Genomic DNA, 25,597 nt, shown 5'->3' with positions numbered 1-25,597 from the left:
CGATATTTCACTATAAAATAGCATATCACAGCTGGTCACTCTCTTTTCCATCTTCCCAAAGGGAGGGGGCGTGTCTTTGCCTGCACTGTAATAACATCTCCCCCGGCCTCACTCTGCTGACTCACTGTTCTCAGAGCTAGCCTGGCAGCCCTTCTCTGTAACCCTTTCCTCTTGGTTTTATGCTGTACATACACACACACAATCACAATGATTATTGGGAATTGCCTGTACTCTACCACCAAAGACAATATGGTGAGTATATAACTCACATCTTCCTAAATTAGTGCAAAGGTTTAGTGCTAAAATGTCAGTGTCTTTTTTTTTTTTTTTGTTAAGTACACATTTTCTGTTCCTATGTCATTCATGTGTATCATCCTTTGCCAGTCCTGTAATGCTGGAACTTGTAGTTTTGGAATAGTTGGAGGTACAGTGTTTGGATAACTCTTTTTTACAGCAGTGTTGCCTTTAGCTGTGTGCCTACAGCTTTAGCAAAACTACAACTCCGAGCATGCCCAGACATCCTTTCACTGTCCAGGCATGCTCGGAGTTGTAGTTTTGCAACAGCTGGAGGCCCATGTTTGTGTTACAGCAGTGTTGCTGCAGGCTGTGTTCCTCCTGTAGCCTTGTCAATCAGCCATCTCGTGTCCATGACCCTTAGACACCCTCATGCTGCTGTGGGACTCATCAGTGTCCCAGGAGGTAGGGGGACCCCTAGTGGTGGGATTTTCAAAGGCAGTTTTCTTTTTTAAAGAAGTATATTAGAAAAATTATTGTCTTTCCAAGATGTACAACATATAAAATGTTTTTATATCTAACAGTGCCCATTTAAGGGAAACAGTCTAACAGCCATATCACCTATATGGTATAGTAAATGAACTTTACTTACATGTTGCAGCAATATTTACAAGCAAACATTTACTAACTTCCTATTTATGTTTGTTTTAAGGATAATTGAAAGAAAATGAGCCTTCTCTTCTTTTCAGAACGGCTTTACTTTAGAATAAAAAATTACAATGTATAGGGTTGCCATAGCTCCCATGATATCACCTTCAAGAGGTTTAACTAGGACAATCCAGATTTGCGTTATTTACAGCTATGTAGATGCTGATTTTTGTATTATGTAAAATACCTTTCTGTTAAATCAATGACCCTTCATCTTTAGCTTATATAAATTATTGGACATTTGTTCTTAAAGTATTACTTGTTTTTTGATCTTCAATTTTCTAGTTGAATTATATAGTGAGGTTAAACAACTATGTGAAAAATGTCACATACTAAATAATATGTAAATAGTGTAAACCAAAAATCGTGTCACAGCAAGACACTAAAATTTTACTTTTAATACAAACCACTAAAATCCAAAAACAAAAAGAAAGACTACAATACTAATAAACCAATATAGTGGTTATCTACCACTAACTATGTGAAATAATATTTGATGCATAACTGACTGCAGTTAACAATGCTGAAGGCATGACGCTCATGTATGTGAATAGAGATAAACATAATAAGCATCATAGATCCCCTTTAATGCTGTTAGTGTTAGAAAACTGTTCCTTAAAACTGCTATGTTTTCTCTGGTTCCCATTGTTTAGTATTACATTTGGTATTAACACAGTTTAGTAACAAATCTACAATAACAGAGGACATCTAAGAGTTGCAAAGTCTTCTTCACACCACTTGACCTGCCTGCCTTTGATCGGAGTGGCAGTAGACATGTTTGACAAAGGCCTTGGGTATAGCTCAGCTAAAAAAGGATGTGGCATTATGCAACAAAAATGTTAGCAACTAATAGCTGCTCTCAAGCTAGACAACATTGTTTAAAGATGCGCCAGATTTATCAAACAACATAAGCCAATGTTCTAAATGTAGGGCACATTTACACACATCATTTTGGGCCCTTTCTTAAGAAGATTTCTACTTTACAGCTATTAAAAGGGCTCAGAAACAGCTGAAAAAAGGACCAAAAAAGGTGCCATAAATTTTACGTGTTGTGAACCCAGCCTTAGGCCGCCTAGAACTAATTTTTGCTAAGAATTTGACAATATGTTGAGTTCTAGTTTTAAGCAACATTTTGAACCGTGTTTTAGTGGCATTTCTCATAGTTTTTCATGTGTCCCCCCCTCCCAAAAAAAAAAAATTACTGCAGCTCAGTGCCTCTTTTAAGTCTATAATAACATATTGCTAAGTCTTGCCATTTTTCTGGTGTTTTTTGGATCAGCATGTTCTTAGTTTTTGCATAAACTTAGAAAATGGCCTTAGAAAATTGACTTAGAAAATGGCCAAAACAATGCATGAGGAATATTAAATCTGCTATAAAAAACACATAGAAAATGTTATAGAACATTTTTTATTTTACATTTTTTTAGCACAGAGCAAAGTGCTTAGGAACCTTAATAATATTAATAATAATGATAATAATACTAATAACAGGCATACAGTGGTACATAGAAAAAGGACAACTGAGTAGGAGCAGTAAATATGTGCTTGCATTTTGGTCATGTATTTTTTGCATTTTCAAGGCTAACACTACACTGACTATCCATCTTGTTTAGAAAACTATTGCTCTAAAATGATGTCTAAAAGAATACATTTAGCCTTTAGAAAATCTGTTGAAAATCACAGATGAGGATTTATCATCAATTTAAAAAAACTATTTTATGTGCATTTTCTGACTATTGGACACTATTCAAGTGGTAGTGATATATATTATCTGTACTACATATATTTCCTAGGGTTGAGCCTAAGTAAAGCACAACAGGTAAGCATATTATCCCATACATGCCATTTCTTCTTTAGCTCAGAGATGTTTACACAATAAGGTACTGTGTCTTTTTCTCGTTATCTGTGTATAATCAATAAATCGTACCTTTTCGCCCATAATTCCAGGTTCTCCAGGTGGACCTCTTGAGCCAGGAAAGCCTGGAGCTCCCTGAAATAAAGAATAAATAAAGAAAAAAGCAATAATTTTGGTAATTACATTGCTTGATAGCTACAGTAGGTAAGTGCTGCTGGTTTGACTATAGGTATGCTATCATTATCAACAGGCCCCTGTGCGTTCAATGTAATGGTATGTTACAATATGTGCTGCAAATCTGTTGCAGGAAAATAGAAATACAGTGGTCCTTTACAATGGCCTCAGGTTATAATATTATCTACATACAATTGTCTTTTCTGGACCATTGTGTCTTAAAGCCATACTCAACATTTAGTGCTATAGACAAATCTGCAGCACATTTGAACAGCTGGAAGAGCCAACCAATCAGAATGGGCATTTTACTGGTAAAATCCTATATCACTGAAGCTCTTGCAGTTACTAGGTATCTAGTACTACCTCTTTACAGTACATTGCAGTGCTACATATACTATACCCCTCTTTACCTGTGTCAGGATGAGCTGTACCCCAGGTAGTAAGGATGGCTCCATTTTATTTTTCTGCTATACTGTGTGTTCTCTACAAGATCCTAAAGCAGCTCCTGTTATCTACATTGAAAGGGATTTAAAGCCTTATCTGTAATAGTAATCTGCTTATCTTTCTTTAATCTTATTTTTTCCCCCATTTTGGGTAGATATTTTTAGGGGCTTAAGACCCAGGTGCTAGTTTTCCATAGCGTTTTGGTATCAAGATTCAATAGTTTCAACTTACAATCTTCCTGGAACCAATAATATTATAAATTGAGAAACCACTGTAGTGTTTAAAAAAAAAAAAAAAAGATAAAAAGTCTTACAGTATACTATAGCAAAATGGAAAATATATTAATCTGCAAAAGAGCCCATATACTTACTGCTCCACCTTTCTTTCCTCTTTCACCTGGTATTCCTCTCTGACCTTCTTGTCCAGGATCTCCCTTTTAATATATTACAGGTATATTGTTGGTTTGCTCACACATACATCACTTATAACTTACTTTAATCCCTTACAGTATATCTAAACTGACTTTTAAGTAACCATGATCTTTAAGCCATTAGAAATAAACACCGGTTGTCTTAAAGGGGTTCTCCACCCTTAGACATCTTATCCCCTATGCAAAGGATAAGGGATAAGATTTCTGATCGCAGGGGTCCCTCTGCTGGAAACCCCTGCAATATCTCCTGCAGCACCCTGTGTCATCTGCTTTGCTCTGTGCCTGATGACGGGCGATACAGGGGCCGGAGTATTGTGAAGTCACTGCCCCGCCCCCTTGTGATGTCACACCCCGCCACCTCAATACAAGTCTATGGGAGTGGGCGTGATGGTTGCCACACCCTCTCCCATAGACTAGTATTGAGGGGACGGGCCGTGACATCACAATGGGGCGGGGCCGTGACGTCATGATACTCTGGCCCCTGTATTGCCAGTCATCAGGCACAGAGTGAAGTTCGCTCCGTGAAGCAGATGACACAGGGTGCTGCAAGAGAGAACCCCCGCGATCAGACGTCTTATCCCTATCCTTTGGATAGGGGATAAGATGTCTAGGGGTGGAGTACCCCTTTAAAGGAAAACTGTCAGCAAGTTCACCTACACTAAACCCAATATACTGGGTGAACAGGAGTCCATGCAGGGGGTCACTTAATTTTTTGTGTTTGGTTGTTGCTGAGTTTGCGTTCTTTAAAGTTCCGAAATTCACCCCCTTTAGTTGCGCTCAGCAGGCGTGTCCCCCGCCGGCAGTCATACTTTGGGTCCCGGAGGAAGGTGCCTAAGCCCACCCCACTTATTCGCGCATGCATTTTCTTCAACTCCACGTCCTAGTGCGCTCTGCGCTCTGTATACAGAGCGCATGCACTGAAGATTTTACGCAGCTCTCACGTCCTGATGACATGAGAGCTGTGTGTCTCCAGAGAGTGCTCTGCGCAGTGTAACTGCACATGCGTCGGGCCCTCGCTACTCCCGACTTCTGTAGCGAGGGCCCGGCACTTGCGCAGTTACACTACAGAGTGCTTTCCAGGGACACACAGCTCTCATGTCATCAGGACGTGAGCGCTGCATACAATCTTCAGCTCTGCATACAGAGCGCAGCGCTCAGGGGGCATGTGACTCCATGTCACTAGGACGTGGAGTTGAAGAAAATGCATATGAGAAAAAGGCGGGCGGGCTTAGGCACCTTCCTCCGGGATCCAACGTATGACTGCCAAAAGGGGGCCACGCCTGTAGAGCGCAACTAAAGGGGGTGAATTAAGGGATTTTACAGGACGAAAACTCTGCGGCAACCCAACAAAAAAATGTAAGTGACCCCTGTAGGGACTTCTGTTCACCCACACTATAACCCAGTGTATTGGGTTTAGTGTGGGGGAACTTGCTGACAGTTTGCATTTAAGGTTCACATATTTTCAAATGTATTGTGGTATTCTGGATATTATATGTTTTTCTATGCTATTATTTTGCAGTTTGTTTGGGACATTGTCTTGGCTTACAAAACATCCCCAGTGCTGCCCTGAGTAAAGCTGTTTAGACATACCTAAGGTAATTCCTTAAAATGTAGAAAGAGACATGTGAACATGTATTCTTAGTATATGGCTTGATAATATTGCTGTGAAGGTTGTATTATGGCTGCAAAATCCAAACCCTATAGTAATGTTAGGGAATCTGACCATAAGGGTGGAATAGTTATTACATTTTGCATTCCATTTTTTTTTTTTTTACGAACATTCCGAAATCTAATTTGTAACACGTCAGAAGGGTCTAATATACAACCTGCTGTCCTTTGGCACCAAAAGGCCCACGACGTCCAGGGAGACCATTATCACCTCGAATCCCCTATACAAAAATAAGAGTAGACTTTTCATCCTAACACTCATTAGAATAATATTTATCAATAATACTCTACAACTTAATATATACAATGTGAGTTAGACAAGGTTTAGCACCTTAATATTATTGAGCTTTTCACTAGGCTCTAGAACAGGGTTGGAGAACCTCCGGAATAATTTGGTCTGGCCTGCTTTTCTATTTACTCCACTGCTGCACCACTGAGGGATATATATATATATATGTGTGTGTGTGTGTGTGTGTGTGTATATACATTCCAAAGAAGTCACGGTTATAGTGGCACAGTGTATATCAGCCAAAAAGGAAAATAGCGGGTGCTCAGCTAGCCCCCCCAAAAAATAAAATAAAAAATAAGTCAAGAAGCGGCACTCCAGCGTTCCAAGGTATGAAGTGGTATTTATTCACCCATCCATAAAATGCAATATTTCAACCCTCTCCATGGGGTCTTTTTCATGCATGCATGAAAAAGACCCCATTGAGAGGGTTGAAACGTTGCACTTTATGGATGGGTGAATAAATACCACTTCATACCTTGGAACGCTGGAGTGCCGATTTATGTGTATACATTGGTATACCTATTGTTTGGCGAACCCTGCACTCACCACTGGTGCACACCCAGGGGGATGCAGGTCCCAAACAGATCCAAAGCTGGAAGCTTCAGGCTTCTGTTACTTGTGCTGCAGCGGCACTCTTTTAACTTCAAAAACACGCAACTCTATTAGTATTAGTGTGACATAGTATTGTTCTACTGATGTAGCCAATGCCAACATCTAAGTTGGCACAGGCTACATTAGTATAATCATACTACGTCATGCAAATACTAATAGTGTAGCATGGCTCCAGCATGTCCATACTCCTTTGTGTAGTTTCCATGGCACCTACATCAATGGTGAATAGAGCTGGCCAATTTTGTATGGCTATAATTTTGCATGGCCCCTGAATAATTTTTCAAATCCCCATAAGGTTCCCCAGCCCTGCTCCAGAATAATTGCTAGGTGGTAGCTTACTCAGGTAAAAAAAATTCAGAGTAAAATATAAATGTAAAACATATTAATAAAAATAATAATACAATTAATAAACTAATAATTCAGCCGCCAGCCAAGATTCTATTCCCACTACAATATTCATAACATACTAAATAAAAAAGAAATGTGAGTTACAGTGGACACTTTTTATGCAATTACAAATATAGTTTAGTTAGTTTGAATGTTTAAAAAAGTTATTTTTGTTAAAATTTTACGTACACTCAATAATTCTAAACATGCAAGTCCAATGTGTGTAAAAATGGTCAGACTAAAGATCTGTCTCTCACAATCTCCCCCCCAAAAAATGTGAGCACCTTTAAAAGGTGTTCTGACGTATACCACTGCATGCTCTTAATGATGAATATACATAGTCTATTTGTGTCTATGTTCAGTCTGCTTCACCACAGTATATGTTTTCTTTGTGGAACGGCATAAGGTGCTTGACTACCACAGTTTGTTTAGCCCATTCAGTTCTACGGGCACGCTGTAGGTACATTGCAGTACATGTCATATCCCCCTTTTGCAGGTTTTCCTATGTATATGCGTAGTGTATAGTAATGTCCTGTTACCCCAGCCTACTAGCATTTATTAGGATAAATGTAGGTATCATCCAGCAGTCTACATTTATCCTAATATAATAAAGTGTAACACTCTTATTAGTGACAGGCAGAGCAGAGAGGATAAACTGCGTCAGTCCCAGGTTCTCTCATGACCCATCTAGTCCTGCTGTGTGCCAGGATGGGTTTCATCTGTAATAAAGTATAAGCGCCCATCTTGGAGAAAGTATGCATTACCCACTTAACAAAATTAGCAGATAGAAATTATGTATGTAAAAAAAAAAAAAACTTTATTCTTGAATATATTAACTTTATTTAGTTTTTTTTAGTTTTTTTTTTTTTTCATTTGCCCCTTTAAGGTTTGTACGTAATTATTATTGTGTAGTGATAAAAACTGTATTTTTTTTTTTTTTTTTTTTAGTACAAACATTCTTTTTCAAGTCTGGCAGTAAGGAATTCATTGGATGCCAAAAAGTATTAGTGAGCATTGTTCACACCTGTTCCATGACTGTCCTCCCAATTTTTATACACTGCTGTTTGTTGTGGAAGTTTTCATCTAAGCACAGCTGCATGTGAAACTTTCGGCTGCAGTATCCTGGGAAAATACTGTGTCTGTTCCCTAAAGTAATCTTTTATTATGAGAAAGAGACTGCATGCAACAGCTGACAGTAAAGATGGGTACAACAATTTTCCACCGGATAGGACAAATTATGTTGGACTGTAAAAAACATAAAATAAAAAAAAGAAGCATAAACTGTTCATTTGGCTTGGGATGGCACAAAGCTAATTAGAGGTCATATTACCAGAATAAATCTTTGTCTATAAATTCCAGAGATTTTACTATGTAAAGAACTGTTGAATAAAGCAGCCTTACAAATTCAAGAAGAAGTGACCTAATGTGGGAATACAGTGCTAAAATAAAACAAAGATATCCAGGCTGAAATTCACACAGGTCAGTCTGACAAATATCTGTTCAGTATCTTTTAAAATTCTCATGGAAGAGAAGAGAGGAGACATATGACCCAACTTGTTAATAATTAGAGTACAGTAAAATCTCCCTTAGCAGACACCTCCCAATAGGGGACACCTTCCAATAGCAGACAGTTTTACCCCGCAGAGTCCCATAAGACTTAATGTATTTGCAGCCTCCTAATAGAGGACATTCCCAATAGTGGACGCGAACACACCCAATAGGGGACAGAACACTCCCTATAGGGGACAGAACACTCCCAATAGGGGACAGAACACTCCCAATAGGGGACTGAACACTCCCAATAGGGGACTGAACACTCCCAATAGGGGACAGAACACTCCCAATAGGGGACAGAACACTCCCAATAGGGGACAAAACACTCCCAGTAGAGGACAACCAGGCTTATGCGCCGGCCCTACCTTGTACCAAGGGTCGCTGACAGGGGGTACAGCCAATACCCCAGGAAGGAGCCCAGGCTCCCAAAGGTCAGCAGCCCCAGCACAGAAGAAGAAGACCGCTGTTTAAACAGTGGTCTCATGCTTCTGTACATACGCCAGCTACATCATTCGCCCCCCTCCTTTCCTGATCCCCCGTGCCACTTTATTTCCCCTGGGCCAAATCATCCCCCCTTTACCCCCTGTGCCACATCATTTCCTTTTGATCCCCCCTGTGCTATTTAATGCTCCCTTTATTACCCTCTGTGCAAATGAATCACCCCCTGTGCCATTTCATTCCCCCTTTATCCCCCTGTGCCACTTCATAAAGAGGGGTGATGAATTTACACAGAGGGTAATAATGAAGGAATGAAATGGCACCGGGGGATCAAGGGGAAATGATGTAGCACAGTGGGTAAGGGGGGATAATTTGGCCCAAAGGCATAAGGTGGCACAGTGTATAAAGAGGGAATAATATCATACGGGGAGGGGGGGGGTGATTAAACAGCACTGGGAGATTCTACTGTAATATTGCTTTTTATCATGTTTTATAGTTAATTACACTCTGCAGTACTGTATAGTATTCAGTCATTTAAAAAAAATGACTGAAAAAGGGGACATCTCTCAATAGTGGACATTTTTTTATTCCCTGTTAAGGGTCCGTTATTGGGAGATTCTACTGTATTATTATTCAGGGTGTGTACATTTTCTCGTCACAGATTCTGATATAGTAGGTAATGGTATGATGGAATGATTAATAAGGATATAAAATGGATTCCAAACTCCCTTAAATTCTCATGCTTCTAAATTTCCCAACATATTTATAGAATTTTTTCAGTGAAATTTATGGCCTATATGTAGGATGGCTTTTCTCAAGTGGTTTCACAACTGACAATTGCTTACTAAATAAAACTGAACAGTTTAACTTTATTTGTAGTCTTGTGGCATAGATAATGGTCACTGCCCAGCATGTAAAATGTTTGGAAGGGGGAATGGGGATTTACTAGAGTTAGCTGCTTAGGATTGGAATGTTCCTGGCCATTCGGCATACAGACTCTTTTCTTGGCTGCCATATTAATAGGAGGAGTGTGACTTCAGCATGGACTTCCTAAAAGTATTTCTGTTTCTCATGTATTATACGTGTTATACGTGTTATAAACATGGCATTGCCTCTTTGTCCACATTGTCATTCTCCTAAACAAAAAGCAATAGTAAACCTGGTCATCTAGTTTTTCTTTCACTATTGTCACGTAGGGAAGGGATCGGTGCAGACGCATAATAGGGTCCAAGGTCCTCTGAGACGCAAATTTCTAGAGAAGAGCAAAACCTTATCTCCTATCTCATAGAGACCTGGAGCCCCAGGTACGTCTCTTTATGCATTTTTCTGCATAGTTTTTTTTATAAGAAAAAACAACTTCAGGATTAATAGACTTAGGATGAAAACCATAGACACACCAATTGATTCATTTTCTTGATTGTTCGATGCAAACTCAGCTAATGGCAGAAAAGATGCTCACTCATTTTGATTATCTGGCACATAGCATCTGAGATACTGTCCCACATTTTGAATAATTCTCTCCGTCTGCCAATTTGACGCTGGGTGGAAAGCAAAGGAGAAAGACAAGCTGCCCCAGTTGCTTACAAAAAAGCTTGCCAGAAACCTAGACACACTGCGCCAGTGTGCGCCTGGAAAAAAACAGTCTGCGCCAGTCTGCGCCAGTGTGCGCCTGGAAAAAACGACAAACTTGACATTGCACTGTGAAAAGCCGAAAAAGGGGTGTTGTCTGTCACAAAGCGGGCATGGTTGGCCAAAAAGGGGCGTGGTTTCACAACCCGACCGATTTACTATTGAATTCACAGAAAATCCTGTGGATAAATGGCTGGAAATATCCACCTAGAAAAAGCTGGTCAGAAAATGTTTCCTACGTTTCCCATTAGTAAATAGAGAGGAATCCTGCAAGTCTGAAACAACATTTCCCACCAGTAAAAACCCGACACTCTTACTAAATGAGGCCCGCTATTCTCAGAAAGACCATGGTAAAATGCAATATACTTAAAAGAGTACTCCATATCTAAATTTCCAATAAAAGCAGCACATCCAGATAAATAAAAGTGATGAATTGGGGTGCCCGCATATCCAGAACCTTGGTCCTCCAGTTCTTTCATCCACATGAAGAAATAGATGACTTCCAATATCTGGGTGAAAGTCCGTTACATCACTGCGAGTCCTTAGCAACCAGTGTGCTGCCGCAGCGAGCGTTACTGTCCGCACATGCTCTAAATAACAAGGAAAGCGCCCTTAGAATATATTTGGTTGCACACCCTTTGAAAAAATGACTGAAATCAGTCGCTTCCTATAACCATCAATAAGCTTCTTACACCTCTCAGACGGAATGTTGGACCCCTCTTCCTTTGCAAGCTGCTCCAGGTCTCTCTTATTGGAAGGGCGCCTTTTCCCAACAGCAATTTTAAGATCTCTCCACAGGTGTTCAATGGGATTTAGATCTGGACTCATTGCTGGCCACTTCAGAAGTCTCCAGCGCTTTGTTGCCATCCATTTCTGGGTGCTTTTTACATATCTTTGGGGTCATTGTCCTGCTGGAAGACCCAAGATGTCGGACACAAACCCAGCTTTCTGACACTGGGCTGTACAGTGCGACCCAAAATCCATTGGTAATCCTCAGATTTCATCATGCCTTGTACACATTCAAGGCATCCAGTGCCAGAGGCAGCAAAACAACCCCAAAACATCATTGAACCTCCACCATATTTCACTGTAGGTACTGTGTTCTTTGTAGGCCTCATTCCATTTTCAGTAAACAGTAGAATGACGTGCTTTACCAAAAAGCTTTATCTTGGTCTCATCTGTCCACAAGACATTTTCCCAGAAGGATTTTGGTTTATTCAAGTTCATTATGGCAAAATGTAGTCTTGCTTTTTTTTATGTCTCTCGCGTCAGCAGTGGGGTGCTCCTGGGTCTTCTGCCATAGTGTTTAATTTCATTTAAATGTCGATGGATAGTTTGCGCTGACACTGATGCTCCCTGAGCCTGCAGGACAGCTTGAATATCTTTGGAACTTGTTTGGGGCTGCTTATCCACCATCCGGACTATCCTGTATTGACACCTTTCATCAATTTTTCTCTTCCGTCCATGCCCAGGGAGATTAGCTACAGTGCCATGGGTTGCAAACTTCTTGATTATATTGCGCACTGTGGACAAAGGCAAATCTATATCTCTGGAGATGGACTTGTAACCTAGAGATTGTTGATATCTTTCCACAATTTTGGTTCTCAAGTTCTCAAGTCCCCAGACAGTTCTCTTCTCCTCTTTCTGTTGTCCGTGCTTAGTGTGGCACACACAGACACACAATGCAAAGACTAAGTGAACTTCTCTCCTTTTTATCTGCTTTCAGGTGTGATTTTTATATTGCCCACACCTGTTACTTGCCCCAGGTGAATTTAAAGGAGCATCACATGTTTTAAACAATCTTATTTTTCCACAATTTTGAAAGGGTGCCAATAATTTTGTCCAGCCCATTTTTGGAGTTTGGTTACACATTATGTTCAATTTGCTTTTTTTACTCCCTTTTTTGTTTAGTTCCAATACACACAAGGGGAATAAACAAGTGTATAGCAAAACATGTGTTACTGCAATCCTTTTCTGTTAGAAATACTTAATTTTCAAAAAAAAATTCAGGGGTGCCAACATTTACGGCCATAACTGCATATATATATATATATGTTACAGATCAAACACATTTTTAGTTAAAACTGGTTTTCCCTAGAGAAAACTAGTTTTGACTGAATGCCTTTGTGAGAACTAGAATTGACTGTTTTTTCCTAGTTAAAAACAGTTTTTAACTAAACGCCTATGTTGAAGCACCAGTTTTTACTAAAAGCCTTCTTACAACTACAATACTTACTGAATACCTTTGTACAAACTAGAATTTACTGCTAATCAAAAACTGAATGTTAATTGAAACTGGTTTAAAGTAGAGAAAACTAGCTTTAACAAAATGACAGTTTCCACAGAGGTCAAAGTTCATCTAGCTTACACATGGTGTTTGAGATCAAAGTTCATCTAGCTTACACATGGTTTTTTAGATCAAAGTTCATCTAGCTCGCATGTGCAAAGTTTATCTAGCTCACACGTGGTGCTTGAGAATGATTCTTATTGGTAGTGCGATGCCGCCTGACTCGTGGTGGGTTGACCACGCCGCCTTCGCATACCCATGTACACCTCTGCTAAGCACCAAAACAAAACTTTTGATATGCTGTACATCTTGGCAAAACAATAGTTTTTCTAATACTTAAAAAAAAAAAAAAAAAAAAAAAAATGTTATTAAAGAAAACTGTCTTTGAAAATGTTGTCACTAGGGGTTCCCAAACCTCTTGGGACACTGACACAGCACCATCAGCTTGTCCACGTGTCATGGACAAAAGATGGCTTATAGACAAATCTGTGGATGGCACTAGCGTTCTGCTGTGCTTGCTCCCAGCCTGTCACTTTACCCGGGGGAGCACGCGGCTGCCAGGAGCGAGCGTCCATGAATTTACCGCATCAGTGCTAGGAGCCTCTGAGGATCGCAGCACAAGACCAGGAGATCATAAACTTTTATGGAGTTTCACTTCAAGGGACACAATTATATTTTTCTGTAAATATTTCTACTTTCTACAGTTTTTTCCCCTTCTTTTCTGTGGTGGCAAAGTTTGGCACAGGGGGAAAGCTGCTGATCGCATGTGGGATTTTACAGAACTATGGGCTTTGCAGGACTTTACAAGATATGTGACTTTGACTTCTGTAATCTGCTGACACCCAAGGGTGTCACTGGATTAAAACATTGGGGGTCTGTTCGCCAAATAAAAAGACAAATGGCCCAAATGTCAGCTGCTGAGTGAGGCTATATATCAGTGTTTCCCAAGCAGGGTGCCTCCAGCTGTTGCAAAACTACAAATCCGAGCATTCTTAGACAGCCAAAGGCTGTCTGGGCATGCTGGGAGTTGCAGCTTTGAAACATTTGCTTGGGAAACACTGCCGTACACTCAGCAATCTTGGTCTGTCTGCTCAGCTCCCCCCCCCCCCGGTTCAGCTCACACAGAGGCGTGCTGGGGTCAGAGGAAAGATTTGAGACGGCAAGAGAACAGAAGATTAGCAAGTTACAAAGGTAAGAGTATAAATACTGTGCCCTGGCCCCTGCCATTTTATACTACCCCACCCCAAAACAGTGACATCACTGCATATTTACTCTATACTATAACATCACTGTGTGCATTATCTTAGTATTGTGACATCATTGGGGTTATCCCTCATCACTGTGTATTATCCCTGTAATGTGACATCACTCATCACTGTGTATTATCCCTGTACTGTGTGCATTATCCCTGTACTGTGACATCACTGTGTGTATTATCCCTGTACTGTGACATCATTAGGGTTATTATCCCTGTAATGTGACATCACTGCATATTTACTCTATTTACTCACGCCATGACTAAGAGCAACTGCTCGAAACGCGTCGGCGTTTCACCCCCCCCTTGTTTTTAAGTGACATGTCACTCGTCACCTCTGTGGCGACTTTCCATGTTTTTATTGGTTGCCATTAAAGGTTAAGTTTTATTGGATTACCTACCCAGGAGCTGGACCCCTTCCATTTTCCTCCTCTCAGTCTCACGGGGAGTGGCGGCTCCCTGCGTCCGTGCTCCGGGACTATTGCCTGATGCTTGACACATATGGATTTGGTGAGCTGATCTACCCCCTTTTTTGTTTCTCTATTTACTCTATACTGTAACATCACTGTGTTCATTATCTTAGTACTGTGACATCATTGGGGTTATCCCTGTAATGTGACATCACTCATGCCTGTGTATTATCCCTGCACTGTGTGCATTATCCCTGTTCTGTGACATCACTGTGTGTATTATCCCTGTACTGTGTCATCATTGGGGTTATTATTCCTGTAATGTGACATTATTCACACAGAGGCCTGCTGGGTTCAGAGGAAAGATTTGAGACATTTCACTCAAACAGGTATGCCCAGTTAAAACTAGTTTTAACCCCTTCACGACGCATGACATACATGTACATCATGGAAGGTTTTCCCAACCTGTGACATACTTGTATGTCATGCAGATGTGGGGGACTTCTGCTGGATACCTAATGTGAGGGACTTCTGCTGCCTACCTAATGTGGGGAGCTATCTACTACCTACAAGCTATTATGGAGACAGACTACCAAGCCAATAGGGGGGGCTACCTACTAACTACATAGCTTATATGAGGGTTTACATTTATGGGACAGCTATCTGGGGGATTTACTTTTACATAATTTTTTTTCATGTTCTGTTTTTTGAAATTTTTTTTATATAAAGGTCCTTCCCTAATAAAAACTGAAAACACCCCCTTTTTCCCATAAAAAAAACCTGTCACATGAAATTTAAAATAGAATCGTAATTAGTATCGGCGAGTAGTTAAAAAAAAAAAGTATGGCTACTCATACTCAGACTTAAAAAAAAAAAATTATTGGGACATCCCTAATAAGGGTAGATTTATTTGGCATGACTTTCTCCTTTTACAAGTAGAGTATTTCACATCTAGAAAAATAAAAAATAAATAAATAAAAATAAGCTGCATGCATCAACAAAATTTACTACTAATATAAAGTACAATATGTCACAAAAAAGTTTGTATGAAGTTGCTTAGTAAAAACTGGTGTTTTAACACAGGTATTCAGTAAAAACTGGTTTAACTAGGAAAAAAACAGTCAATTCGAGTTTTCACAAGGTGTTCAGTCAAAACTAGTTTTAACTAGGGAACAGCAATCAATTCTAGTTTTCACAAAGACCTTCAGTCAAAACAAGTTTTCACTGGGGTAAAGTAGTCAATATTAGTTTTCACGAAGGCATTTAGTCAAAACTATTTTTCACTATGGAAAACCAGTTTAAACTAGAAACTAGTTTTAACTGTAACTGTGACATTTATCCAGAGCCAACCATGAAAAAAGGTCAGATAACCCCTTTAATGCCTGCATTTTTCAGTGGACTGGCAGCTGGCTGAAGTATAGACGTCAGGGGGTTGTTGTAAAAAAAAAAAAAAAAGTCCCATTTACCACAAAATGGTATTAACCCCTTCAGGACCAAGCCCATTTTGGCCTTAAGGACCAGAGCGTTTTTTGCACATCTGACCACTGTCACTTTAAACATTAATAACTCTGGAATGCTTTTAGTTATCATTCTGATTTCAAGATTGTTTTTTCGTGACATATTCTACTTTAACATGGTGGTAAATTTTTGTGGTAACTTGCATCCTTTCCTTGTGAAAAATCCTAAAATTTGATGAAAAATTTGAAAATTTTGCATTTTTCTAACTTTGAAGCTCTCTGCTTGTAAGGAAAATGTATATTACAAATAAAAATTTTTTTTATTCACATATACAATATTTCTACTTTATGTCTGCATCATAAAATTGACGTGTTTTTACTTTTGGAAGACACCAGAGGGCTTCAAAGTTCAGCAGCAATTTTCCAATTTTTCACAAAATTTTCAAACTCACTATTTTTCAGGGACCAGTTCAGGTTTAAAGTAAATTTGAAGGGTCCTCATATTAGAAATACCCCACAAAAGATCCCATTATAAAAACTGCACCCCCCAAAGTATTCAAAATGACATTCAGTCATCATTTTAACCCTTTAGGTGTTTCACAGGAATAGAAACAAAGTGAAGGAGAAAATTCACAATCTTCATTTTTTACACTCGCATGTTCTTGTAGACCCAATTTTTGAATTTTTACAAGGGGTAAAAGGAGAAAATGTATACTTATATTTGTAGCCCGATTTCTCTCGAGTAAGCACATACCTCATATGTCTATGTAAAGTGTTCGGCGGGCGCAGTAGAGGGCTCAGAAGGGAAAGAGCGATAAGGGGATTTTGGAGAGTACGTTTTTCTGAAATGGTTTTTGGGGGGCATGTTGCATTTAGGAAGCCCCTATGGTGCCAGAACAGCAAAAAACCCTCACATGGCATACTATTTTGGAAACTAGACCCCTTGAGGAACATAACAAGGAATAAAGTGAGCCTTAATACCCCACAGGTGTTTCACGACTTTTGCATGTGTAAAAAAAAAAATATTTTTTTTCACTAAAATGTGTGTTTCCCCCCAAATTTTACATTTTTCCAAGGGTTAATAGCAGGAAATACCCCCCAATATTTGTAACCCCTTCTCTTCTGAGTATGGAGGTACCCCATAAGTTGACCTGAAGTGCACTATGGGCGAACTACAATGCTCAGAAGAGAAGGAGTCATATTTGGCTTTTTGAGAGCAAATTTTGCTCGGGGGGCATGTTGCATTTAGGAAGCCCCTATGGTGCCAGAACAGCAAAAAAAAAACACATGGCATACCATTTTGGAAACTAGACCCCTTGAGGAATGCAATAAGGAATAAAGTGAACCTTATTACCCCACAGGTGTTTCACGACTTTTGCATATGTAAAAAAAAAAAAAAAAAAATTCCACTAAAATGTGTTTCCCCCCAAATTTCACATTATTGCAAGGGTTAATAGCAGAAAATACCCCCCAAAATTTGTAACCCCATCTCTTCTGAGTATGGAGGTACCCCATAAGTTGACCTGAAGTGCACTATGGGCGAACTACAATGCTCAGAAGAGAAGGAGTCATATTTGGCTTTTTGAGAGCAAATTTTGCTCGGGGAGCATGTCACATTTAGGGAGCCTCTATGGTGCCAGAACAGCAAAAAAAAAACACATGGCATACCATTTTGTAAACTAGACCCCTTGAGGAACGTAACAAGGGGTACAGTGAGCATTTGCCCTCCACTGGTGTCTGACAGATCTTTGGAACAGTGGGCTGTACAAGTTTTCATTTTCACGGACCACTGTTCCAAAGATCCGTTAGACACCTGTGGGGGGTAAATTCTCACTGCACCCCTCATTACATTCCGTGAGGGGTGTCGTTTCCGAAATGGGGTCACATGTGGGGTTTTGTTTTTTTTGCGTTTGTCAAAACCGCTGTAACAATCAGCCACCCCTGTGCAAATCACCTCAAATGTACATGGTGCACTCTCCCTTCTGGGCTTTGTTGTGCGCCCCCAGAGCACTTTGCGCTCACATATGGGGTATCTCTGTAGTTGGGAGAAATTGCGTTACAAATTTTGGGGGGCTTTTTTCCCTTTTACCTCTTGTGAAAATGTAAAGTATAGGGCAACATCAGCATGTTAGTGTAAAAAATTAAATTTTTTTACACTAACATTCTGGTGTAGACCCCAACATTTCCTTTTCATGAAGGGTTAAAGAAGAAAAAGCCCCCCAAACCTTGTAAAGCAATTTCTCCCGAGTACAGCGATACCCCATATGTGACTCTAAACTGTTGCCTTGAAATACGACAGGGCTCCAAAGTGAGAGCGCCGTGCGCATTTGAGGCCTAAATTAGGGATTTGCATAGGGGTTGACATAGGGGTATTCTACGCCAGTGATTCCCAAACAGGGTGCCTCCAGCTGTTGCAAAACTCCCACCATGCCTGGACAGTCAACGGCTGTCCGGCAATACTGGGAGGTGTTGTTTTTCAACAGCTGGAGGCTCTGCTTTTGGAAACAGTGGTGTACCGGACGTTCTTATTGGGGGAGGGAGGCTGTGTAGGGGTATGTGTATATGTAGTGTTTTTAACTTTTTATTTTATTTTGTGTTGATGTAGTGTAGTGTTTTTAGGGTACAGTCACATGGGCAGAGGGGTGGGAGGGGTGCACCAGTCACAGGGGGGGGGGGGGGGGGGGGGTTTGCACCAGCTGTTGCAAAACCACAACTCCCAGCATGCATGGTCTGTTAGTGCATGCTGGGAGTTATAGTTTTGCAACAGCTGGAGGCACACAGGTTAGGAAACACTGAGTTAGAAACAATGTTTCCCAACCAGTGTGTCTCCAGTTGTTGCAAAACTACAACTCCCAGCATGCCCAGACAGCTGAAGGGCATGCTGGGAGTTGTAGTTCGGCAACATCTGAAGGGCCAGATGTTGCTGAACTAAAACTCCCAGCATGCCTGGACAGTAAGTGCATGCTGGGAGTTGTAGTTTTGCAACAGCTGGAAGAGCACAGATTGGAGACCATTATACAATGGTCTCCAAACTGGGGCCCTCCAGATGTTGCAAAACTACAACTCCCAGCATGCCCAGACAGCCAAAGGCTGTCTAGGCATGCTGGGAGTTGTAGTTTTCAGACTCCTAGAAGCAGCAGTGAAGATCTTCACTGCTGCCTCTGAGGACCATATACTTACCTGCCGGTCCCGTCGCTGCTCGTCCACGTGGCCGGTCCTGCCGCTGCTCCAGGTAAGGCTGCCGGTCCCCTCGTGTTCCCCCCCGTGTTCCCCCCCTATGCCGCAGGTCCCTGCGAGCCCCTGCAGCCATCGTCCCCCGTTCTGCCCGACTTCCAGGGGCGGGCAGTGCGGGGGATCTGAACTTTCACCCCAGATCACTGTGATTGGTCCACAGGGACCAATCACAGTGATCGCTGACCAGGACCATCAATGAATGGTCCTGGGGGTGAAGCAGAAGTTGTCCCCTGCTGGAAACAGCGGGACTTCTGCCAGTTAACCCGTGCGATGCTGCGCATCGCCGGGTTAACTGTATGTCATTTATGAACGCCGGGATGCGCGAACGCACTGCACAACCCGGCGTTTATATATGCCATTCTGCGGGAAGGGGTTAATAAAACTACAACTACAAACAAGCAAAAAACAAGCCCACATATGACTACTTTAAAGAAAACAATAAAAAAAATATTATGAATCTTGAAATGTGACGACACACACAAAAAATTTTTTTTTTTATTAAAGTGGTAAAACTAATATATGTTTGATACCACTATATATACAAGTGATTTTAACCCCTTAACAACAATTGACGTGAATGTACGTCATGGTGCGGTGGTACTTAGCGCACCATGAAGTACATTTACACTCTGTAATGACCGCGAGCACAAGACCACTATCAGTAGCCAGGGACCCGCTGGTAATGGCAGACATCAGCGATCGCGCTGATGTCCACCATAAACCCCTCAGATGCCGTGATAAATACAGATCACGGCATCTGTGGTACTTAAAATGGATGATCAGATCGCCTGCAGCGCTACCGCAGGGATCCAATCATCCAGCATTGCGGCCAGAGGTCCCCTCACCTGCCTCCAGCCATCTCCAGGGGTCTTCTGCTCTTGTCTTAGACTGAACAGACCAGAACAGAAGATAGCCGATAACACTGATCAGTGCTATGCCCTATGCAGAGCACTGAACAGTATTTGCAATCAAATGATTACTATAAATAGTGGGGACATTAAAAAAATTAAATTAAAAAATAAAAGGAAAATAATGTAAAAAATAAAAAGGAAAACATTTTTAAAAATCCCCTCCCCCAATAAAAATGTAAATCATCCCTTTTTCCCCATTTTACCCCCAAAAAGCGAAAAAAAAAAAAATGAAGAAACATATGTTTAACATGTTTAATTTATTTATCAATGATATAGAGGATGGTATTAACAGCTCTGTTTCTCTCTTTGCAGATGACACCAAGCTTTGTAGCACGGTACAGTCTATAGAGGATGTGCATAAGTTACAAGACGACTTGGATAGACTAAGTGTCTGGGCATCCACTTGGCAAATGAGGTTCAATGTGGATAAATGTAAAGTTATGCATCTGGGTACTAATAACATGGATGTGTCGTATGTCTTAGGGCGGATTAAACTGTCAGAGTCACTGGTAGAGAAGGATCTGCTTGTACTTGTAGATCACAGACTTCAGAATAGCATGCAATGTCAGGCTGCTGCTTCCAAAGCCGGCAGGATATTGTCATGTATCAAAAGAGGCATGGACTCAAGGGACAGGGACATAATACTCCCCCTTTATAAAGCATTGGTACAGCCTCACCTGGAATATGCTGTTCAGTTTTGGTCGCCTGTTCATAAAAGGGACACTGCGGAGTTGGAAAGGGTGCAGAGACGCGCGACTAAACTAATATGGGGCATGGAACATCTTAGCTATGAGGAGCGATTAAAGGAGTTACAATTGTTTAGTCTTGAGAAGAGACGTTTAAGGGGGGAGATGATAAACGTATATAAGTATATTAATGGCCCATACAAAAAATATGGAGAAAAACTGTTCCAGGTTAAACCCCCCCAAAGGACGAGGGGGCACTCCCTCCGTCTGGAGAAGAAAAAGTTTAGTCTCAAGGGGCGACACGCCTTCTTTACCGTGAGGACTGTGAATTTATGGAACGGTCTACCTCAGGAACTGGTCACAGCAGGAACAATTAACAGCTTTAAAACAGGATTAGATACATTCATGGAACAAAATAACATTAATGCTTATGAAGAAATATAAAATCCCATCCCTTTCCCAATATCGCGCCACACCCCTACCCTTTAATTCCCTGGTTGAACTTGATGGACATATGTCTTTTTTCGACCGTACTAACTATGTAACTATGTAACTATTTGATGTATGAAATATCTAAATATATTGTTAATTATCCCATAAGGTGAACGGTGTAAACGTAAAAAAAAGTCCCAAATTACAGTTTTTTTGTCACAATTTATTTCCCAAAAAATTAATAAAAAATTTTATGTAAGGAAAAGTGGTACCAATAAAAAACTACAGATCACAGCGCAAAAAAAGAGCCCTCATACCGCCCCATATAAGGAAAATTAGAAAGTTATAGGTGGTCAAAATAGGGCACTTTTAAACATACTCATTTTGTTAAAATAGTTTGAGAATTTTTTAAGCGATACAATTAAAAAAAGCATATAACCATGGGTATCATTTTAATCATATTGACCCACAGAATACGTGTCATTTTTACCATAAAGTGTACAGCGTGAAAACAAAACCTTCCAAAATTTGCTAAATTGTGGTTTTGTCTTCAATTTCCCCACATACATTTTTGGGTTGCGCCATATATTTTATGGTAAAATGAGTGATGTAAGTAAAGACTTGGCACACCGCTCAGAGAGTTGACTCAATGTGAAATTTATTAGCAATCCAAAATGAAGTTACGTTTCGGTCCACAAAGGACCTAATAAATTTCACATTGATTCAACTCTATGAGCGGTGTGCCAAGTCTTTACTTACATTGCATTAGGATTGGGACTCCTACTTTGGCACCCCCAACTCCTTTGAGAGTGATGTACTTTCACTAGAAGTAAAATGAGTGATGTCATTGCAAAGTAAAATTGGTTACGCAAAAAACAAGCCCTCATATGGGTCTGTGGATGAAAATACAAAAGTTATGATTTTTAGAAGGTAAGGAGAAAAAAAAAACGAAAATGCAAAAATAATATTGGCCTGGTCCTTAAGGGGTTAAATGCAAAAAATTATGGTGAAATTGATATAGGTTTTCTGTCCCCAACAGAAAGCCTTACAAAAATAGTGTTAAAAAGCAAGCTGCAACCAGGACGGACGGATGGGACTCGCATCTATCAGACATTCATGACATATCCTGTTGATATGCCATAAATGGTTTAGATTGTAATACCCTTTGAAGGATTAAAACCATGGATAACATAAAATAAGATAAAATACCTGGTCACCGGTAATCCCAGCACGGCCAACTTTTCCCTTAAAAAAATAAATAAATACAATATTTATACAGGAATTGCAAAAATAAACTTTTAAAACAATCTGCATTTAAAAAAAGGTACATTTTTATTAGATCAGCAGGAAAGTCAGAAATGGCAACAACTGATTCATGTGGCTTAATAATATCTAATAAACAAACATTCACTCTAAAGCCATGTTCTTACGGCATGATTCCGTATGGAACGCCCACACGGAAAACATGGGTGCACATTTCGCACATTTGAATGATCTGGTGGGTGCTAGGACCATTCGAAAATGCGCCGTCTTATAGAGTGGAATCCGCAGAAAGAATAGACTTGTCTATTCTTTCTGTGGACGCCAGAGTCGGGAAATTCCGCCGTGTGCACAGTGCAACAGAAGCTTGTAAGAATCAATGGGACTCTGCTGCACCTGATTATTTAATTAAAATTCTGCTTGGGAATTCCGCCATGTAAATGTTACGCCGAGCGCTCCGGGTCCCCACTCCTCCCCGGAGCGCTCACGGCGTTTCACTCCCTGCAGCGCCCCTTTCAGACCCGCTGACCGGGAGCGCTGCATTGACATTGCCGGCGGGGATGCGATTCGCATAGCGGGACGCGCCCGCTCGCGAATCGCATCCCAAGTCACTTACCCGTCCCGGTCCCCGGCTCTCATGTGCTGACGCGCGCGGCTCCGCTCTCTAGGGCGCGCGCGCGCCAGCTCTCTGAGATTTAAAGGGCCAGTGCACCAATGATTGGTGCCTGGCCCAATTAGCCTGATTAGCTTCCACCTGCTCCCTGGCTATATCACATCACTTCCCCTGCACTCCTTTGCCGGATCTTGTTGCCTTGTGCCAGTGAAAGCGTTTAGTGTTGTCCAAGCCTGTGTTACCTGATCTCCTGCTATCCATATTGACTACGAACCTTGCCGCCTGCCCCGACCTTCTGCTACGTCTGACCTTGCCTCTGCCTAGTCCTTCTGTCCCACGCCTTCTCAGCAGTCAGCGAGGTTGAGCCGTTGCTAGTGGATACGACCTGGTTGCTACCGCCGCAGCAAGACCATCCCGCTTTGCCAGCCACTTAGAACCGGTCCACCGGCACGGTCCACGCCAATTCCTCGCTGACACAGAGGATCCACCTCCAGCCTGCCGAATCGTGACAGTAAACCTAGCCTTGGGGTAAGTTAACATGTTTTTCTTCTTTGGAGGAACCACCAGGACAAATCCCATATGGTTTTGATGCATTTCCTGTGTGTTTTTCTCCTTTTTCCCCCACATAACACTTCTGCTCACTCTGCAGTATTTTAAGGAATACTCCACTGCCCCAGCATCCGGAACATTTAGTTCCCAACGCTGGGTGCGGGCTGCAGGGGTCGTGACATCAAGGCCATGCCCTTCGTGATGACACACCACACTCCCTCACTGCAAGTCTATGGGAGAGGACGTGATGTGACGGTACGAGTGCACCCAGAGTTAGGAACAAAATGTTACATATGCTGGGGCAGTGGAGTATACCTTTTATAGATGCATAATTACTGCATGGAAACGGCATTACAATCAATTACTTCTGATTGGAACAGTTTTTAATGCAGTTCAGTTTTCCCCTTAAAAATCCATGGGAGAAAAATGCTTCATATAGATGGACTATGATGCAACAAAAAGAACATACTAAGTAGCCATAAACGTGTGGTACACATGCAAAAAGACATGGACATTTTCTGATCTCATTTTTGATTTTTATTTCTTTTTGTCAGGAGATAAAGTCCACCTGTCGGGTGGACTTTATTTCAGTGACCCTTGGGCCTCCCTTACTTCTATGTTCCATAAACAGTACTAAGTGCCTATGTTATCTAATGTAATGTGTATATATTGTTATGTGCTTTTAAATACTGTTGTCATGTATTGTAATCAAGGAAGGTACCAGTAATCATGTGACTTATAGGTTGACCTATGGGACCCCTCCAGAGTCTCCCCCTTATAAACCCTGGGAGGAGCTAGTTCAGTCTCTTGTGCAGTTGCTGCTGAGGAACAGTAAAGTCAAGTCCTGAAAGAGTGTCTGGTGTCCTGAGGAGGCCTAAAGCACACAGCCACGCTTCTACTAATCAGGTACCCCACAGGTGAACTTCAAAACCTGGTAAGCTACACACGGGGTGAAGTCAGTCTAGTGAAGTCAGTCAAGATCAGTCTGTGTAAAGTCAGCATGGGCCTGCAGCAAATTGTCCAAATCCACTAAAAGTCCTAGCGAGCCCTAAGGTCTCTGAAGTCACTGGTCACCTTCTTGCAACTAACTGAGCTGTCAAGACTATTACACCTAGCTACCTCAGTAAAGCTGCCATTGTTCCTTAACTTGGCGTCAGAGTCATTATCTGGCCGGGGCCTAGCCCAGGATCCAGCGGTATACCTTTGGGTGGTGAAAAGGTTAAACCACGCCCTGGCATCATGAATATAAGGGGTTAACGCCATCTATACCTAGGGTAATAACATCTGCCCTCATCACAGCCTCACCACAACTTTTGGCGTCCTACGAACAGGATATGGGTGTGCGCCTTATGCGAAAAGTATCCCCCCAGAAAGTGTATAAGACTTTGTCAGTGAAATCTGTGTATTACAAGGCGCTTGTAAAATAGAGGGGGAGGTGAACGAAAGTCTGTTATCTGCCATTGTGAACTGCGTAAAGGTTTTACCTGAAAGAGTTAATCTGGTCCAGAGTTTCCCGCGCACGAGTGGTCGCAACTCCACCCACATCAGTCCCCAGCGGTGACGCCTCTTCAGTCCAGCGAGGAGGAACCAAAAGACCGCCCTGTGTTGCCTGGGCGCAGCCATCTTGTTTTTGCTAAATTTATGCTTTATGTGTGAATAAACACTTGAGGTGATTAAGCATCTATCGTGAGTGCCAGGATTCTTTTACCTATTATCTTGGAAGTTCCAGCTGCTGCGCTCATATCCAGCTGTCACCCGCAAAGTCAGTGCTGCAGTGCAAGTTCTGCAAACACCACCGATCATCCAAAACAAATCTCCGGGACCTGAATTTGTCACTAATGTCTTCTTAGAATCCACAAGTCTAGTCGCAAGACTGTTTATCACTGGGTACCTGCAAAATAGAGGGGGAGTGTCTGCTGTAGTACCCCCATCATTCAAACTGAAGCCGCTGCAACACTTCATCAGTTCTCTTAAAGGAGAACAAACCTCATTCTTCTTAAAGTGACAGCACACTCAAAAATCAACGAGATGTCTGAACCCAGCACCACAGATCAACCGGGCGCCAGCGCCCCTTCATCTCC

General features: G+C 41.4%; 1 protein-coding gene across 1 annotated transcript in view; it reads right to left on the bottom strand.

Moving 5' to 3' along the window:
* Positions 1-25,597, bottom strand: part of LOC130272610 (collagen alpha-2(VI) chain-like) — a 102,543-nt gene that overhangs the window by 49,202 nt on the left and 27,744 nt on the right. Inside the window, exons 10-13 of the mRNA XM_056518443.1 lie at positions 22,304-22,339; positions 5,672-5,734; positions 3,786-3,848; positions 2,870-2,932 (exon numbers count right to left, since the gene is read on the bottom strand). Of these exons, the coding sequence (XP_056374418.1) occupies positions 2,870-2,932; positions 3,786-3,848; positions 5,672-5,734; positions 22,304-22,339 (225 nt within the window). The remainder of the gene's footprint in view (positions 1-2,869; positions 2,933-3,785; positions 3,849-5,671; positions 5,735-22,303; positions 22,340-25,597) is intronic.

Source organism: Hyla sarda, chromosome 5 (assembly GCF_029499605.1).
Source record: "Hyla sarda isolate aHylSar1 chromosome 5, aHylSar1.hap1, whole genome shotgun sequence".
NCBI classification, from domain to species: Eukaryota; Metazoa; Chordata; class Amphibia; order Anura; family Hylidae; genus Hyla; species Hyla sarda.
Note: the sequence above shows the minus strand (reverse complement) of the source record. Positions and strands in the feature narration are given on the sequence as shown.